General features: G+C 41.8%; 1 protein-coding gene across 4 annotated transcripts in view; it reads right to left on the minus strand.

Annotated features, from left to right (window-relative positions):
- Positions 1-395: 395 nt before the first annotated feature.
- The window catches only part of tns1a (tensin 1a), a 40,629-nt gene continuing 22,527 nt past the window's right edge, over positions 396-18,497 (minus strand). For 2 of the 4 annotated variants that reach the window (XM_053314455.1, XM_053314452.1), the window contains exons 14-29: positions 11,793-13,475; positions 10,138-10,301; positions 9,660-9,741; positions 5,829-5,906; positions 4,922-5,003; positions 4,094-4,647; positions 3,912-3,998; positions 3,583-3,711; positions 3,386-3,481; positions 3,182-3,259; positions 2,872-2,943; positions 2,276-2,302; positions 1,760-1,928; positions 871-939; positions 746-775; positions 396-609 (exon numbers count right to left, since the gene is read on the minus strand). In XM_053314455.1, the coding sequence (XP_053170430.1) occupies positions 480-609; positions 746-775; positions 871-939; positions 1,760-1,928; positions 2,276-2,302; positions 2,872-2,943; positions 3,182-3,259; positions 3,386-3,481; positions 3,583-3,711; positions 3,912-3,998; positions 4,094-4,647; positions 4,922-5,003; positions 5,829-5,906; positions 9,660-9,741; positions 10,138-10,301; positions 11,793-13,475 (3,530 nt within the window). In that variant the 3' untranslated portion in view covers positions 396-479. Of the gene's footprint in view, positions 610-745; positions 776-870; positions 940-1,759; positions 1,929-2,275; positions 2,303-2,871; positions 2,944-3,181; positions 3,260-3,385; positions 3,482-3,582; positions 3,712-3,911; positions 3,999-4,093; positions 4,648-4,921; positions 5,004-5,828; positions 5,907-9,596; positions 9,742-10,137; positions 10,302-11,792; positions 13,476-18,497 lie in introns of all 4 variants that reach the window. The other 2 variants (XM_053314454.1, XM_053314453.1) reach the window with 1 other exon arrangement.

An 18,497-nucleotide genomic window follows, 5' to 3' on the forward strand; every position in this document is an offset into this window, starting at 1 on the left:
AATAATGGCTTAATAGCTACATCATTCTTGCACTTGTATTGCAACTACCTTTGGTAAATCAATCAACAAAAACAACAACAGAAAACCCCGAAACATACGAGTCCTTACATGTTCCCCTTCTGAACTTAGCATTGTTCCTTTAGTCTTTAGCTAGCATTTTCTTCTAGTACAGGTTACCCTGTCAGTAAATTTTCTCCCTTCAAAGGCCTCCATGTTTGTCACGTTCACAGCTCCACACCACGCATCCACACCAAATCCTTCAAATCGACTCTTCGAAAAAAGACCAAAGTCAAGACAAACCAGCAAGGCAGAGAGAAAAAAGAGAGAAGGGGAAACAAACAAACTGATAGGCAACACAAATTAAAAAAAACAACAGGAGAGGGAAAAACAGGACATCATCGAGTCTTGGCGAAAAAGACACCAATGATGGAAGGAAGATTTCAAAATGGCCACTGCCATTATTTAGGCGTTGGGAGTTTTCACCGCTTCATCATTTTGGAGACGAAGCTGGCGATGGCGGAAGCGGGCTGATCCGGGTCCAGCTCGGCAAACAGGTGGCTGACATTGTCTGTTGTGCTTCCTTGTTTCCGTGCGACAAATCCAAAAAGCCTGATGGAGTAAACAAAACACATGAAGTACACATCTGTATTCAATATTTTCTGATATTTTAGAATCATAATAATAAAAAATGTCTATGGCTGAAGAGCAACAAGATTCTTCTACTCAATAAATGATTTAAACTTACTTCACTGAGCCCCCTCCCTCTTTGCCCCATCTATGGACACAAGAGACAAGAAATTATGTTTTAGTGATGCAACCAAAAAGTGATTTTCTGTTATTGATAATTGGACAAGAAAAACAAGCTCTTACTTTCTGTCCTGGGGATCCAGATCACAGTAGGTTACTGTGTTGAGTGGATAATGCCGCCTGAAGAAAATCCTGCAGCAAGAGGAAAGTAAAAACACAAGTTATCAAAGCTAGTGAGGGTTTTTTAGTGTAGTGTATTTGTGTATGAAGGTTGCATTTGTTATGTGTGAAACTTTTTATGTGATTAAACTGTTAAGATGATGTTTATTGAGACAATATCTGTTTAAATTGGTGAAGTCTTTCAGTTTTGCTGTGTCTTTTATGAGATGCCCACTAGAGGACGCTAGAGTAGGGTTAAAATCTAAAATATAGTGACAATGAATGGGCCAGAGTGGGCTAAAAATAAGACCCATTTGGGCCCCCAATTGCATATATGGATAGGGGTATATATGGGTCACCTGTGCAGATGTTAGTAATAAAAATAATTTGTCCTCTCTTCTCTTTTACTGTCATGTGTTTATCTCAATGATTTTGACACCAGATTTAATTTAGGCTACATTTTTGCCAGTTTTATTGAATCCTTAATTCTTATTTTATAACAGATTTCAAAATCAGTTAAATCAATTAAATATGATGATTAAATATGTATGTAATGAACTTTAATTTAAAAAATGTACTGGATGAATATGTTGTATTAATTTGTTCATGCTTATTTTTAGATTGTCTGTATAATTGTTATTGTGATAGAGACTGTGTAATGATGTTGCATGTTAATTAATGTTTTTTTTATTATTTTAGCTAGGCTTGTTCTGTGTGTACCTGTCCAGGGACTGCAGATGGGAATAAGATAAGAGTTACATCTGGAATAAATCATGTATTCTCATTTTTCTCTCTTGTTTAATAAAGACCTACACTGTGTCTAAGGGTACATTGGAGGTATGTGTTCACTCACTTCCTCTGACTGTCAGTGAGCGTGATGCCCTGTGCGGACACTTTGAAGTGGACGGTGGTTGCGTCAGGCAGAGGGTTGGTCGCCAGGGTCTGGCTGATGGACTTGGCAATGGCCTGAGGCCCTGTGAGAGACTCCATGTCCACAGAGTTGATGTAGAGAACATTGCACGCTAGAAACAAACAATACAGAGTTAAACCAAACCAGACAATGCAGAAAAAATGCCCATGCAGCTCATTGTAAGGTTATAGAAGTTGCAGTGAGGAGTGCTTCACAAGCTTAAAATGATGAATATTGTGTAGGTGAGTTTCTCATGCACTGCACAGTAAAATGTTTTATTGTCACTCTGAGTATATTGTACATGCATTTGAACATTTTACCATTTGATAAGGTTTAAATTGTTTTGAGCTGCAGGTAAACATGTAGCTGAGCTCATCTGAAAGCATTGTTTTTTTTGTAAGAGCATTCACATTCAGTCAAAGTGCATGATGGAGCAGAGCATTGCAAACCAGTATTTACCATGAGCCTCCTCAGGAACCTTCTGAACTGTAAGGTAAGGGCGAAAGTGTGTGAGCAAATTAATGTCGCACCAGGAAAGAGAAATTCTAAATATTCTGTTATTCTTTGTGTTTGTCTGTTTTTGTGTTTATTGTTATTTTCTGCTCCAAAATAAGTGTTTGGAACATGAACCTAAAACTCTAAATGTCATTGGAGGTTATAGTGAATGACCTTGATCCTTAAGCAGTTTTGTATTCAATATGGAAATTGAGTTCAACTATACATCAAGAAATGAATAGTTTTCAGTCATACAGATGCATGATAAATGCATGAAAAGGATGCTCATTCACAGTATTGATACTTCAGCGTTGCATGAATAAATAATCACTAAAGTTGAACAGCAACAGCAGCAGATCTTTTTCTATTGTGCTTCAGCCTTTTTTCATTTTTTCTGGCAGTTTCTCAATCCTCTTTCATTCATCGCTGAGAAAGAGTCTCTGAATGAAGGCCTTTTTGATGGGATGCTTCAAACTCAGTTGCCAAAGTGACACTTTTCACTTTACAATGTGAACTTAACTACAGTGAACTGCAGTATAGATGCAGTTCTTCATGCTTACCTGCTCCTTGCTTCAGAAGTTCAACAACTGGATCAGTCGGTGTTGCCAGTTCAAGCGCCTCTTCATTTGGGTCTGTTAGTGCCAGAATTGTACAGAGAATAATAATACAGAACATTCATGTCAGAAAACACGTTTGCAACATGGATTACAAGAAACAATCATATAAGTTCATCATATAAGACTGCATGGGATTTTGCTTCAAATGCAGAACATCCATTATTTTAGTAAAGTTCTGTAATATCAGATAAACAGCATGTTGTTCCCAATATAGAGTTTGACTGTAAAGAGGATAACAGAGGGTGAAGCTGACCTTTGGCGGGGATCATCAGCTTACAGGGCAGAGCCAGTGGAGTCATCGAGTGTTGGTACACCAGAGCAGAAAGACAACCTGCACAGTAATATCACTAAATTAAAATTGGATCATTTTAATACCAAAATAAATAATGAATCTACTGATAAATACTGATCTACTCAACAGATGTTACAAGCGACAAAAGCAGAGCTGTAAACTCACCAAAGTATGGTTCGTTGGGACAACCCTTCAGACGGACGCCTTTGGGACTCGTCTCGATTAGGAAGTGTCTCACCAGCTCGTTAGTCATGTCTCCAACTGGAAAGATATTTATGTAAATGAAATGCAAATATCCAACAGACATGCAGACAAACCTCAAAATAAGCAAACAATTACAATAAAACTATTCTTGCCTGTACCCTTTTTGTTTTGTTGGACAGTTGGTGGGGGGCAGGCCACTTTCATAGCCAGACCATAGGCTCCACGGAAGGAATGGCTGTCCCTTATGATGAACGCTCCGGGCTCCCTGTCCTTCAACAGATTTATGGCTGAAAGGAGGAGAAAGGAGAAGAAGGAGGAGGAAGAAAGAGCGAAAAATAAGAGACATTGCAGTATGAGGCAAGAAAAAAGGGAAGATCAAACCAGATGCAATTAATTTATCAAATCAAGAAGATAAGAGGAGTAAAGGAGGATAAACAGAAGGGCAAAGAAGATAAAAAGAGAACAGAACAATCTTTTAGACTCTCACCTTGCTCTCTGGAGATGTCTGGCTTGTACCAGTACTTGGAGGTGTCCTGGACAAACTTGACATTCATCTTAATGTCTGGATAACTATCTGTTTAGATAAAAGAGACATGGAGAATGATTACTATAGAGGAGGGAAACAATCTGCGAGCTAAAAAAGAAACCGCTCGTCTTCCTGCATCTCACCATATATGGACTTGGAGACGTCTGGGAGTGTGTGTGTGCCAGACAGGTTGGGCGTGCTGCCACCGCTGGCGGGCGTCAAGTTCTTGTTGTCCGTCCTCTCTGCGTCTCCGCTGGACATGTGCCTCTTCTCCGGCAGATGTGGGGAGACGGGGAAGGCGGGCGTGAAGGGCGGCTGGGTGCTCCCCTGACGAGATGCTGCCCCCAGCTCGTCGGGCGTGCTGTGGCCGCTCGTGGCCGTGCGGCGGCCCATCATGGGGCTGGGTGGCACACCGGCACCTGCTGTTTTTGGGTTGCGGCCGATCAGAGGGCTGACGGGGACGGCGCCGGCTGGAGGGGCGTGTCTGGTCAGCGAGGGGCTGGCTTGACCCAGGCGTCTTTGGAGGGCGGGGCTTGGTGGCGTGTTGGTGGCCACTGTGCGGTGGAGGGTGTTGGGGCTGCCGGGGACGGTGTGGACGCCCATGATGTTCACCTGGGAGCCCTCGGGGGAGGCGGGTCGGTGCGTGTAAGAGGGGACTGGGCTGTGGGGGGCGCTGTCTGAAGAACCCATCCTCCTCCTACAGACAAAAAGGAACAATGGACAGTTTAATTTTTTATGTAAAATACTTGTACCAACACTGTTTATCAATTATTTCTCTTCTCCCATCATTTACATGTTCTCCTTAATGATTGGTGTACAGCAGATGCATTCAACTATAGCTCATCAATGTATTTCATAAGGAAAAATTGATATAGACTACTGATTAATTAATTGGTTGATTATGTGATAAATTCATCATTGCTTAAGAGGCGAGATTTAAATATGCACGTCTGCCTTCCATGACTACTCACCCATCAGTAACATGGATTGGGCTGCTGGAGGAGAGAGGCGAGTTGAACGCTTGTGCTCTGGAGTCTCCATAACTGCGATTATCTGAGGAAAACAAAGCATCAAAATGCACACAAATAAATAAATGCGTTCAGTCCGGACATACTGTAAATATAATGGGCTGTTAACAGAAGCAGATGGGATGCACAAACACAAACAAGAAAAAGTTTCAAGTGACAGAAATAGATAATCAGAGGAACAGAGGACAAAAGTCATTCTCAAAATACAGACATAAGACATACTGTGAAAAAGAGGGATGCAGAGCTGAAAGAGAGTACAGAAAACAATTGCAGAAAACACTCATGAAGACTCAAAAAGAGGAAAAATGTGTCCGTGTTCGGCCCAGGTTGAAATGTCCTTACCTTGATCTCCATCATTAGAATCAGAGTCTGACAGCAGCGGAAAAAGCCAGAAAGCAAGAGAAGAAGAAAAGGTGTGTGGAGGAAGAGGAGACAAGGAAGACAATACTTGAGCGCAAAAAAGGAAGAACTGGAGGATGTGAATGCATTTCCAGGAGTAATATCAGTTTTGAGCAGCAGAGGGCAGCACACACTAAACGGCCTGCTCACTGAGCTATCCACCATGACATAATGCAGTGATGCTGTGCACCAGCAGAGTCTGCAAATTTACCATTGAGTGATAATACTCCAAAATCCAATCTCTGTGCTGACATATTTGATATTTTTGGCAACGCTGCGATCTCTGAGAGAATGTAAAATGACTGACCAGCTGTTTGTTAAGGGGTAAACTCGAGATCAAGTACGTGACAGTCTTCGCTGCTTCTCTTTTTTAAAAATGTTACAGATAATAATTGAATCACTTAAGGGAAAATGAGCAGGAGAACGCTGTATTTGATGTGTGTAAACTGACCTGATCCACCGTGTTGATGTGGCTTCATCCCCAGTGCCACTGACAGAGGAGTCTTGGCCAAACCTGGAGGGGAGCGAGCTGCAGGCAGAAAGACAAGGAGAGAGAAAGAAGGATTTAATTGAAAGTTATTGGTACGATACCTACTGATCACATACACAATAATGATGATGCCGAGATAAGAACTGTACATATAAGCATGCAAATGTGTAGAATAACCAATGTAAGCATAACATAAGTATCAATATGATACCACATGAAGATGCATGAGATGATTGATTCACATGTTTTGGATGCACTTGGGTAAATGTGTCAAATACAACTTAATTAGGCTCTCATTGAAAGTGGTCAAAAGTAAGTAAAAGTATTTACTCCTTACTACTTTTGGTCATTGCATATTATCATAAATTATGTCCTAGACAGAAAAGAAATGCACTTTTTATATATTGCATTCACTAAAAGACTAAACCAGAATGATATTTTTCCCAGGTGAGGATGTTTTTAATGTTTCCACATCTGAAATCAGCTTTAAACATCACCACATAATGGAAAAATGTACAACAGGTGCTCAATATTAAACACACAAGTATGCATTCATGTAAATGTGGGATGTAAATCTACACAGCATGCTGTTGCAGGGTAAATTATGACAGGATGAGTCAACAACACTGGATAAAGGTTGATGATGGATTGTATTAATGATGCTGCGCGTGGTGGAGGATCAATATCAAGACTGGGGACTCGGGTTAAATGGGGTCTTATTTAAGGTGGCATAGGAAGGGTTGAGGGGTGGGGGTGAGTGGGTTAAATATGAAGGTTTGTTCCACAGAGCTGATTCTTACTGCAACAGTTGTGTGTTCGGGGCTGACAGCAGCAGAAGGTTGTGATGTTTCTAACAGCTGCTTTACAAAATCATCCTCACAGTCGAAACAACCTGTCACACAGACCTGCTGAACGTGGCGGTCAGGTCAGGGTGCTGAAATTTAACTGGATGTGGCTTAGTGAAAGATTACACCCCTTTTCTTTCTCCTTTTCATCCTTCGTTCATTTTAAGGGCAATGAGATAAAAAAGCTATGAAGTAGAAACATACTTCTAAAGTACAGAGTCATGCATGGCTGGTCAGAAATGCATCCTCTTTTAATTACTGCATGAAGATTGGCTGGTTGCAGTGAAGGTGCTACATTACATTCAATATAATAAATAAAGGGTTTTTTACTTTGTACTCAAATTGTTGATTTGTGGCAGTTTTTGTTGTTCAACTTCATCAATGTAAGAAAAGAAGTAAAAGAAGACATAGACGGAAAAGAAGTAGGAAAAGTAGAAGAGGTGTGTATGGAAATTCTTTGCGAATTTGTTTTGAAGGGACAAACATGATAGTATGACAAACTATTTTCCTTTGTCATTTAAAAACAGGATTTGCACACACCTGCCCTGTGTTGTTTGCTGTCAGTCAAGCAACTCTTGAGTTTTTCTCTCAAACAAATGCAGAATTGGTTTTGCATGTTGTAGAAAGTGCAGTGTAGTTTAAAGGTGGGTTTTATCTAACCCTAACCCTATCTAACACCATGACCTCCACCAGCCCAATATTTAACAAACCACTACCCAACTGATGCCCAAAGGAGAGGATATTTTTGTTAATGTATTAAGTACAATTGTGTTAAGTCAGTGTGGCTGTGTTTATGTCTTGTAATATTAAGCTATCTTCATTACATCTACATTCACTTTCAATGATCTTTGGGTGATCTAATGGAGTGTTTGAGTGGGGAGGAGTGGGTTTAGGAGCAGTTTTTTAAAGAATATATCTATAATAAGGTTGCTTGTTCTTTTTCTAGATCAGTATTCTTAGTATATGTCTGCTCTCTATTCATCTAATAGTGTTATTCTGTTTCAGTTCTACTCTGTGCATTACACATCTATTGCATGTCAGTCCCTCCTCTGTTGCTCTTCCCATGGTCTCTTGCTTTACCCCCATTTTTTTCTTTCAATGAATTGAGGGTCGAAGAACTGAGGGTGTCGTACGCTACACGTTTGACTTGAAGTAGTTGTATTTTAGTATTTTATAAATAAAATGGACTTGATATGACCTGACTGATATGGAGATTTATAATTGTAAATTACATTTTCTTAAGAAATAAACACTATTTTGTATCAGTGAGTTTTCTTCCAGTTAATCAGAAATCAGAAGAGTAAAGGTGTCACTCAGTTTTACGGTAATGGGGTGTCATCTGGTCTAATAAAGTAGATGTGAGCAGCTTTGTGTTCTCACTTGGCTCCTAAAGATAGATTGGTTAAGGGACAGAGAGGCCCACCCTATGCAAATTCTTAATGGGTGGAGAGGAAGCAAAAACTGCACTATATACGTTGCTGAACCTGTGCTGCAGGACTCTCCAGCGCTTCAACACAAAGGCAAGGCAATGATGAATCAGAGTGTCTATATTCTGCTCCTGCTGAGCTTGTCTGCAACTTTTGGAAAGTACGTTTACATCGACAGGGAGATGAAGTGGCTTGAAGCTCAGGCACACTGCCGGTTGTTTTACACAGACCTGGCTCCTATCAGTAATTCTTATGACATCCGGCAACTTTACAGGCTTGGGGCCGACGTCAATCACTTTGTCTCAATAGGACTGCAGAGGGTCTCCACAGACAGGGAAAAATGGATGTGGTCAGGAGGTGGAAGTGTGTCCAGGTTTTTCTGGGATCAAGGGCAGCCAAACGATAGGGGAACTGAAAACTACGGTGTGATACGTAACTCTAAGTGGCACGATTCAGCTTCAACATATAATGACCCATTCTTCTGCTACAATGCGATCGTGGTGAGGAAGAGAAAGACTTGGGAGGAAGCTTTGGACTACTGCAGGAAGCACCACCGAGACCTGGCCAGCATAGCGTCGGAGACAGAGATGCTGCTGATCAAGAAAGAGCTGGGTAAAAATGTCACCACGGAGAACATCTGGATCGGTTTGCATTTTTTCCCCAGGCACTGGCTGTGGGTGGACGGGCAGCCGATGACATATGAGGCCTGGGGTGATAAAGGCGGGCCTTCATGTCCTAACGTCAACCTGCAGTGTGGGGCGTTAGGGGTGACAGGAGGGATGCAGAATAACACCGGTACAAAATCTATGTGGATCTCTAATGATACAGTGGAAACAGTGGAGATTCAATCCAGTCATACAGGGAATCAAGGAGTCAATATTGAGGCAAGTAATGGGCAGTATAATTTAGGAGGAAATCGTCCGGCTGCAGATGTGACAAAAAGAGTGTGGGTGACTCGTGACTGTGAGGAGAGACACCATTTCCTTTGCTACTAAGAAATGTAGCAAAAGTGCCTTTAATTCATTTTAGTTGGTATTTATTTGTTTATTAGTTAACATGCTTCATTTAATCTTTGTATTTTTACCTGTTTATTTGTATTTTGCTCTTCCTATTAATGATTATTCACTTGTTGTTTGCTGCTTTTGTTGAGTAAAAAATGTTTTTGTAACCCATCTTCTATCATTTTATCCCTATGTTTAAACTTTGTAAAACTAAACTGTTAATGTACAGTTTATTATATAAAATAAAAAACAAAAGAATGTCTTTAACTTAAATTAAACATTGGATAAAAAACATTTCTTGGTTTGATTTTATAATATTCTCATTAAGTAATACTGTCTTTTTCTAGCTTTTATGTTGACTTCTTTCACAGTTTCATGTAGAATTTGAAAAAAAAGACAAAAGTGATTAAAACAGGTCAGAGTTTTCAGGATTTGCGAGCGGCCCCCTGAACCTACACATGTTGAAGTAAGGAGTCTGTGGTGACACGGGGAAGCTGGGGGTCTGGGGGGAAATCTCACCACCGCCTCCAAAAGTGGGACTGTTGGCAAACCCGTCTGGCTCACTGTCCTCGAACGCCTCCCGGTAGCTGTGCATGGTACCCTGGGGGAGGAGAGAGAGAGAGAGAGAGAGAGAGAGAGAGAGAGAGAGAGAGAGAGAGAGAGAGAGAGAGAGAGAGAGAGAGAGAGAGAGAGAGAGAGAGAGAGAGAGAGAGAGAGAGAGAGAGAGAGAGAGACAGGGCCACAGAGTAATGTGAGAAGGTGGACAAGTTGAAAAAAATGTATGGGAAGATACACATAATTCACAGAGAGATCTTGGAATTCTCACAAAATAAAACTGGACTGATTTACAACACCATTTCAATGATATAAGTACATTTATATTCAAACTTTAATACCTATCCCAGTGTGTCCTTCCCATCTCTTTCTTCCATTTGATAATCCTGCACATCGTGACTGACATCTCATCATAATCTGGCTCGATGAGATGATACTTTACCTCTCTTGGTCTTCCTCCAGGGTTGAGAGCCAGGTTGTTGACGAAGTCTGGTGAATGCCCCACCGGCCTGTTGTCATGGCTGCTCTGGTACTGACCCTCGCTGGTGGTCCGACGCCGGCCCGTCTCCTGTGTCACTTCTGGGGTCATTCCCCTAGAGCGTACCCCTGAAACACCCCCCACAAAAAATATTTACTGTGTGGAACTCTCGCATCACTATTGCATTTGGTAAACTGTACCTATTAAGGGAACAAGAGAAAAAAGAGCAGTGGGATAGAGCAAATAGAGCAGAAATAGGGACCGGTGAAAGGTCATGATCATAAAATGATTTTAAAGATGGTTGTGAAGCAGTGAAATAAATATTCTACAAATGCTGGGAAGTCAATGAAAAAAAAAGAGGAAATTAAAAGCGAGGGAAAGTGGACAAACCAGAGAAGGAATAGGAGCGATGGCGGTCAGATTGTTGAGGTGAAATGCTGTCACTGATGCCCCGAATACGAGCGTTGTACTCTGTTTGTTCCCAAGGGGGGGGAGAGGGAGGTCAGGGGTGGTGGTGGTGGAAGGGCAGGAAGGAGGAAGGTGGAGGAAAGGTGAGGGAGTTGCAGAGGAAGAAGCAATGGTGGGAAGGGTTGTCCATACAGCAGAGTGAACAGCAGAGTGAACAGAAAAAAGGAAAAAAACAGAACAGAAATGACTCAAATGAAAGTGAAAATTAAAAGGTAGCTGCAATGGGAAATAATATTTTTATTGGAGTGTTGATGATTGTTTTATGTTTAAAATTGATTAAAGTACACAGCAAAAAAAAATCAACAACAAAACTCAACCTCTGATAACCTCTAAAAGGACTTTACAACTTTTATCCAATAGAGGGCGCCTTGAAACTTCCATAGAATTTCACATGACAGTAAATATGAATGCAGACAATGCAGGGAAGCTGGAGCCTTCAAACTCTTTTCTATTCTTACTCTCCTCCCATCTCCACTCTCACCAGCTCTGCTTTATTTCAGCTACAGGGCTAATTTTATGTGCACAGGTCACTCCTCTGGTGTGGCACCCCATGATGAATTTGTAACCGAAACTGTTGAAAGCTGCACTGCTCACATGCTGTTTGACTCTCTGGGCTAAAGATGCTTCTAGCTGAAGTCAACTCTAAATGCAGTTTGGTCTCCAGTCCAAGTGAAATTTATTTCGATCTGAAACATGCTTTAAAATTTCTGCTTTTATTCTCGTCAAAGTAACATCGTTGACTGATACTGCAGTTGCATGTGGTGATCGGTGTGAAGGTGGTCTCATTCTTATGCAATAATCATAACAGATGCTGAAAATAAGTTTACTTATTAGCTATGTTATCTCATGCATTTCATGAACCAAATCGAATTAACCCTGAACCTCTATTACACATCGAAATTACTCTTAGTCTTCTGTTCAGGGTTAAAAATGTATTTCATTGGTAAAATTGATAAATGAAATAGCAGACCCTCCCCCAATTCAGTTAATATCTTATCTATATACTGTCTGACAGATAAGGCTGTAAATATAAACACACACAAAGCTAATATGACTGACACATTGGAAATTGACTCATAAAGTTTGTATGTTAGTTGATTCTTCGCTCCCTCATTCATTCACTCACTTCAGACAATAATGCCAAGTCTTACCAGCGATGCGTTGAGCGACCAGGCCTTCCAAGTTTAGCTGCTCCTCTTCTGCATCTTGTTCTTTAGGCAAGGAGGAAGATGATGTGTCCTTGGGTTGAGGCGTTAGAGCAGGGAGGGGAGAAGAGGAGGCACTGTAGCCTGGATAAGGGGATGAACCCTGCAGGTCCGGGGAGTATGAAACCCCGCCGCCTGGGTAAGAGTTCACAGGCTTCATCGCCTGCTGGTTGAAAGTAGGGGAAGGATCGGCGGGGTAGTGGTGGGGTGCTTGGCGTGTGTGGAGGTAGGGCTCGGGGGTGTGTGTTGGGGTGGTGTTTTGGTGTTGGTAGCCTGCGTTGGTCCTCTGTGGAGAATACGCTGGAGACTCCATTACTGGGCTCTGGTTGGGCAATGTTGACACTCTCCCAGTCGACCGCAGTGGCTGATGAAAGTTGTTGTTGACCGACCCAGAGTTGTTGTAGCCATGGATGGCAGAGTCCCCTTGGTATGAGGGCCTTGCAAGGGTCTGAGAGAAAGGGGCCTGTGATGAATTGAGGTTATTTTCCCCAGGAGGCGCACTGTGGGACTTGGACATGTGGGAGTTGATTGGGTCCAGGTCGAGCATTAGCATGTTGAGTGCCTCAATGGACTGCTCAATGTCCCGCTGTGAAGCTGAGGTGGGGAAATGGGGCAAGCTATGGGTGGACTGAAGAGGAGGCCCAAATGGATCATCTGGGAGGCTATGCTGGTGCCACGTATTGAGACCTCTTTGAACAGCCTCCCGACTACTGGTGCTCCTTTCGGGGGCCCTGGGCATCAGTTTAGGGTTGGTCTCAGGGCTGCCAGCTGGCGGGTTCCCAAAGGACTGTGAGCGGTACATCCCTCCTCCGTTCTGGTAGTTGTTATATCCCCCTTGTGGCGATGCAGAGTCTACACTCCGCTCTTGCATTGCCGTGGGTGTTCGTACTCCGTGCACAGGCATCTCACTAAGCTTATCCCCAAGAACACCTCTCTCAAGGTAGGGACCGTCGTTCTGCCCGCTGACGGGAGTCTCTGATGGATAGTAGAGGTCAGCTGGTGTTCCGTGGCCCTCTAGGGATGAGAGTGTGCCCAAGCTGTCCACACTATTGCCCTCTTGGCTATTAGGGAGCTCGTCGTCAAGAATATCTGTCTCACGCTCCTCTGTCGATGGGGCGCCAACGAGCCTGGTGTGGCCCCCGTTGACGTGGACCTGTGCAGGGACGAGATGTCGGACACCTCCTCCTGGACTGGTGGATGTGGACAGGTAAGCTTGCCGTTGATGAGTAGGTGCCTCGAGGCCGCTCAGAAGCTGATCAAGTTCTCTCTTCTCCTGAGGGCTGAGTGGTGGGTTGGTTGGTGGTGGGTTGCTGTGGTTCACACCACCGTGCACGGACTGGCTGTGTTCATCGGTACGGTCAGTCTTAATGGATGCAGTAGAGTTGCCGGAGTCGCTACTCACGGAGAGGGTGTGGTCGACGGCAGGGAGGGAGGCGTGGCCTGTTACAGGAAGGGTCTGTTCAGTGGTTTGGAGAGGGTGGTTGGTGTGCTGCAAAGGGTTCTCTGCATTGGTCAAGGGGTTTTCATGGACTGGGAGGCCGTTGATGGTGACCACTCCCTCCAGGGAGTCTTTTTTGCGGACCCGGGCATACAGGCTTCCATCAAGTGGACCTTGGGTGTGAACAAGATCTACAAGAAAGAGAAACATAAACTGAAATTATTAAAAGTATTTCCATATTTTCATGCAGTTGCAAGCATACATACAATTGAATGGATAAGACGGGACACATATTTTACCCTTTTGTATTGCTTGCTATTCCTTTGGTTGTACTTTCATTTCCATACTCATAATACTCCAATCATCAAGCCATATTTACATGAGACAGGATCACTCACAGCACAAGCATAGTGAAACCCCCCCCCCCCCTCCTACTTTGCACACATCTTCTCTGACCCAGAGGTTCAACATGTAGCCCAGCCACCAGCAACACAGTCCCCCAGGCTCTATTTATAGCCAATTTGCAAGGCTAAAGCCCCTGTCACGTTGCGTCACTGCAGACCCACATGGTCTGACGTGAACCATGGCGGATCCTGTCCAGCACAGTGAAACAGCTGGTCTGCATGAGCCAAAGAGAAGAGCAGTGCCAGTTCGAAAGCCCAGAGCTGGACTGGGGGAGGACGAGCTGTCGTCCTCGAGTTGATTTCTGGCTGCTGAATCATGTTGGCAAAGTCAGACTATCATTTATGTTGCATAATGCTATGAATTATTCTTTAACAGGAATGCAACATCATTAATATATGTACTGCAATGGCATTTTATTTGTATCTATTTTCTGGTGAATTTAGCTTCTTGGAAATAGGGTAGGGGAATTATTTAATCTGGATTCAAAAATGGAAACAAATTCCTTTGGCTTGGCTATACTTCTGATGTAGAAACAGAAGTAACTTTAGCTATGACAACAGCCTATAAGCTTTCAGAAAACACTGGATGCCATGCAGTTATTTCTATAAAAAAAACTTATTTTTAAAGTTGAAAACTGAATTTGGGAATCATGGCTGTTTGTTTTTACATTTATAGTTCAAAAGAAAACATAGCTAATTTGTGGCGCATGGACACATAAACAAGTACAGTGCTGTAATGCACACAGTAGGATATACAGTATGTACTACAATTAAAGGAAGGCTGGTGGTATATGTCACACACAGCAATTAAACACAACAATGACACATGCAGCTCATTCTGTGGCAGCAGTTACGCTCACAAGATGAAAGTAATTCCCGTATCCAGTATACATCTGCAAAGTGATACGCGACATATACATGACCACGGCTGGCTCATATGCGGGATGTTCCAAATTGAGAGACCTCTGGGGACAGATGGTGAATCACTCCGACCACAGCTATTTCAAAACCCATGTCATCAACAACTCACAGGCACAGTAGCAACAAGAATTTGAGAGCAAGCAAGGAAGTTGTAAATACAGTTTTTCTCTGTGGTTGTATTTTTTTTATGATAACACAGGGATGAACATTATTAGAATACATGGCACGGTTTGCGACAGCATTACATTAAAATGTTTGCATGTACATCAATGTTTTGTTCGTTTGTGTGAAATTAGACTTCGGTCGAAATCCCTATGCACAGGATTTTGAGAAAAATGTTGAATTTAAGAATTTAACATTTAATCCAGGATGTTAGATTTTTATATTTTTAAATGATGTGATTACCATCTCTAAAATACTTCAAATCATACTCAGATCTCTATATAACAGTTTCAAACATCCTTACCTGTAGATCAACCCTCAGATTTTAAACTTCATTCCTCCAATAAAAAACACGAAAAAACTCCAAAAAGGATGAAATACTTCCTCTTCCGTCAGTTAGTTAAAGTTAAACAAAGTAAAATGATGTCCAGATTATAATCTATACTTAAAGAGATCCTTCAGCAGGCTCTGAGTGACTGAACTTTCTCCCTCTGAGCTTCTCCTCTCACTCTGCCTGTCTTCTCACTGACTCACGTCCTCCCATCAACCAACATGCGCTTGAATGGAGCGAGGCGGAGTTGTACCGCTGCTGCTGCTGCCGAAAGGGGTGAGCTGGCACTCTGAGATGATCTGTGACTGTTCCCAGCAGCAGGGGAGGGACTCCACCACTGCCGCCACCTCCACCCAGCTGCCTGGGGAGCGACGTCGTTTCACATAAACTACAACTCCCACGCCACACATGTCTAACACGCTCCTGCCTTCTGACGTCATCAGTGGGGATCCCCTCACTCATTGTTACCCTCACCCTTGAGTATCTACATGTCTTCACTTAGAAGTGAATTTAAGAATAAAGCCAACACATTGCAGAAAAAGTTTAGAGTTGCATTACTTATTAAGGCATTGGGGAACTGTGGTTTACATTTTCCACCAGCGGAGCTCTGTCTCTCTCTCTCTCTCTCTCTCTCTCTCTCTCTCTCTGACCTTTTATAGAATAGGGAATGCCCTTGTTCCCGGTCATAAAAGACGATCTTTGAGTGCTCCGTGGCAAAAACGACTCAAGTTTGCCATGGGTGAGAGTTTTTTCCATCTGCTGGTTAACCCCATTAACCAGGGTTAAATCAGGTGAGCAGACACTGTCATTTGACGAAGTGGAATAAGGAAACTAAAAATGAACAGAGCAACAGTTTTTTGGTAGCAGGGCCCAAGATGTGGCATTGGGGGTCGTTATTATAAATGCATTACCAGGGAGTATTTAAATATATTTTTGATTTGGTGGCTTACTTTGCTGCCTGCCGCTGCTGATGCTGCCTTTAAAAAGTTTCCAGTGAATCACCGACTTAAAAGACCCACAAACACCAACTTTTACTGATCTTCCAATACCCAGATTCAACATAGGCAACAGGCAGAATGTAAAATTGAGTAGAAAAGCTCCTTATATACCATTTATTTAAAATAATGTGATCCTGACCAGGTTATTAGAGGGTCAAGACATCTGCTTGGTCCCAACTCAGATCCCAACTTTTGTATACATTTAAGATCTGCTGACATTTTACAGACGCTCTGTCGGACGCATGCCAGCAGAATAATGCGGAGACAAAAGTCAGAGGAGTAACTGACTCACGGGTTGAGTATGAATCTTTCCGTAGTGAGTCTCACCTCCTTAAACACCTTCCATGCTCGTCTTTCTCACCATTGAAAGAGAAAAGCCCTGAGAGTTGGGTGTATTCCTCTCAACTTGGAAAAGAAAGGAAGTGCCAAACAATGGTGGGCATGACAGAAATGTACAAACAAGCTTCACAGGACTTTAACCTCAACATTTGACCGACTGCACATTCAAGGCATGTGCGTTTTTACAGTTAAAGAAATATACTGGATATGTACACTCAAGTAGATGCCTCATATATGATGCTTTCTGGGTCAAAAGGGATAATTTTATCTTTAAAGTGTTTTAGCCCATTGATGTCATGAAACCTTTTAATTCAAAGTGCAAAATAGAAAGACAAATTTGCTTTTGTATTGTACTTTTGTATTTGCCACTATTATATAGGTAAGAAATTAGATTAAATACCAATTTTTACATATCCTCTATTTGATTCGCTTTTGAAATATGAACACATTGATGCAGTTACCATCCAAATATGATCAGAACAGCAGAGCTCCAGCCTGGGATTAAGTCCAGAGACCATTATTCTGAGTGCCGCAAACAACTAGCTCGCCATCTGAATAGAACAAATAGCTTTCGTCTGGTGTCAATAAATAGCGGCAGCAGACCTCAAATTAGATCAGTTGAGTCACCATGGCTTGGCTAAGACAAATACCTAACAATTTGTCCCCTACTGTGGTAAATGACTGTAGCATGCCATTCACAGTACTTCAAAGGACAACTCATTTATATGCACATGCATTCAATAGAATCTAATTCCGGTTAAAGTAGCATTTACACACCCTTTCCCCTTTAAAATAAACTTTAAAATATTTTTTTTTAATTTAAAATTTAAACTTAAAGGCTGATTAAATTTAGCATCTATACTGGTCCTTTCATCAATGCACTATTACTCTTTCTCTCTCACGCTTACACAAACCTACACCTGTCCATTCTCTATATTCTCTCATGTGACAGGTGCTTTCCTCTCTTGTGAAAGTGCCAGAGGCATTGCTCATGCAGTGCTACACACATTAACACATACACACACATGTACATACACACACACACGCGCAACACCTGCCTCTTGGCTGTATTCTCTGAAGTGTTCACTTAAGTGTCTCATTGCCACATAGCAGCCTTGGAGGCCATTAAAAAGCCATTTAAACACCTGTGGCCAGTGGTTTATTATAAATAGACAATGTGCTACAACCCGTTACGTTACATTATTGCTGTATCAAATAGACCAGTTGGGAAGTGGATTATATTCCATGGATATAGTTAGTACATCTGAGATTAACAAACACAGTCCATTTGTCAACAAACCAATAAAGCGATGTGAACATGTGTGGTAAGCCATTATAGCACTTATACTTCAGAAATTACTGCCTGGGTTCTTGGTGTTAATTTAGGTCTGTTGTAAAACCATCATAACCTTGTAATTGTACAGGTTCAATCAACTAACTTTACTTTCTTATCACAGTCATGTATTATAACCTAACTTGACACAGGTGATTACTAACCTCTTTCACATATTGCATTCATTTTATCTTGATATGAAACGCTAATGTTCTCTAATGATTAAGGACTACTTTTACAAAAAGAACCTATGCTAATATCATAATAATCAGTAAAGGGGTTCCTCTGAGCTCTGTTTAAGGACAAATTCTGTTCTTCCTACATCATAATATTTGTTAATCTGCAATACATTTTAGAGTATATTTCTATGCAGATGACACAATTGTATATATGTTATATGGTATTTTTTCAATTCTTCACATTAACCAATATGAAAGCAGATTTCCTACAAATGGCTCTCTAAATTGTTTTTAAAGGGTAATAAGTAACAGAGGTTAGTTAAGTTTGTATTATCTATTATGATCATAAAGTTGCGAATTCATGAAGGGAGTGATATATCACTAAAAACATATATTCCTTCAGATTCTCTTATCGGCTACTATAGAAGGTTCCAGTGGTGGTGGAAACTTAAATATGGGCTTGACTCTCTTAGAGGGGACAAGATGACCTTATAAAAAAAGCCAAACCCACTGTTGCACACATATAAATATAGAAACACACCTAAC

This window comes from Scomber japonicus, chromosome 24, assembly GCF_027409825.1.
Source record: "Scomber japonicus isolate fScoJap1 chromosome 24, fScoJap1.pri, whole genome shotgun sequence".
NCBI classification, from domain to species: Eukaryota; Metazoa; Chordata; class Actinopteri; order Scombriformes; family Scombridae; genus Scomber; species Scomber japonicus.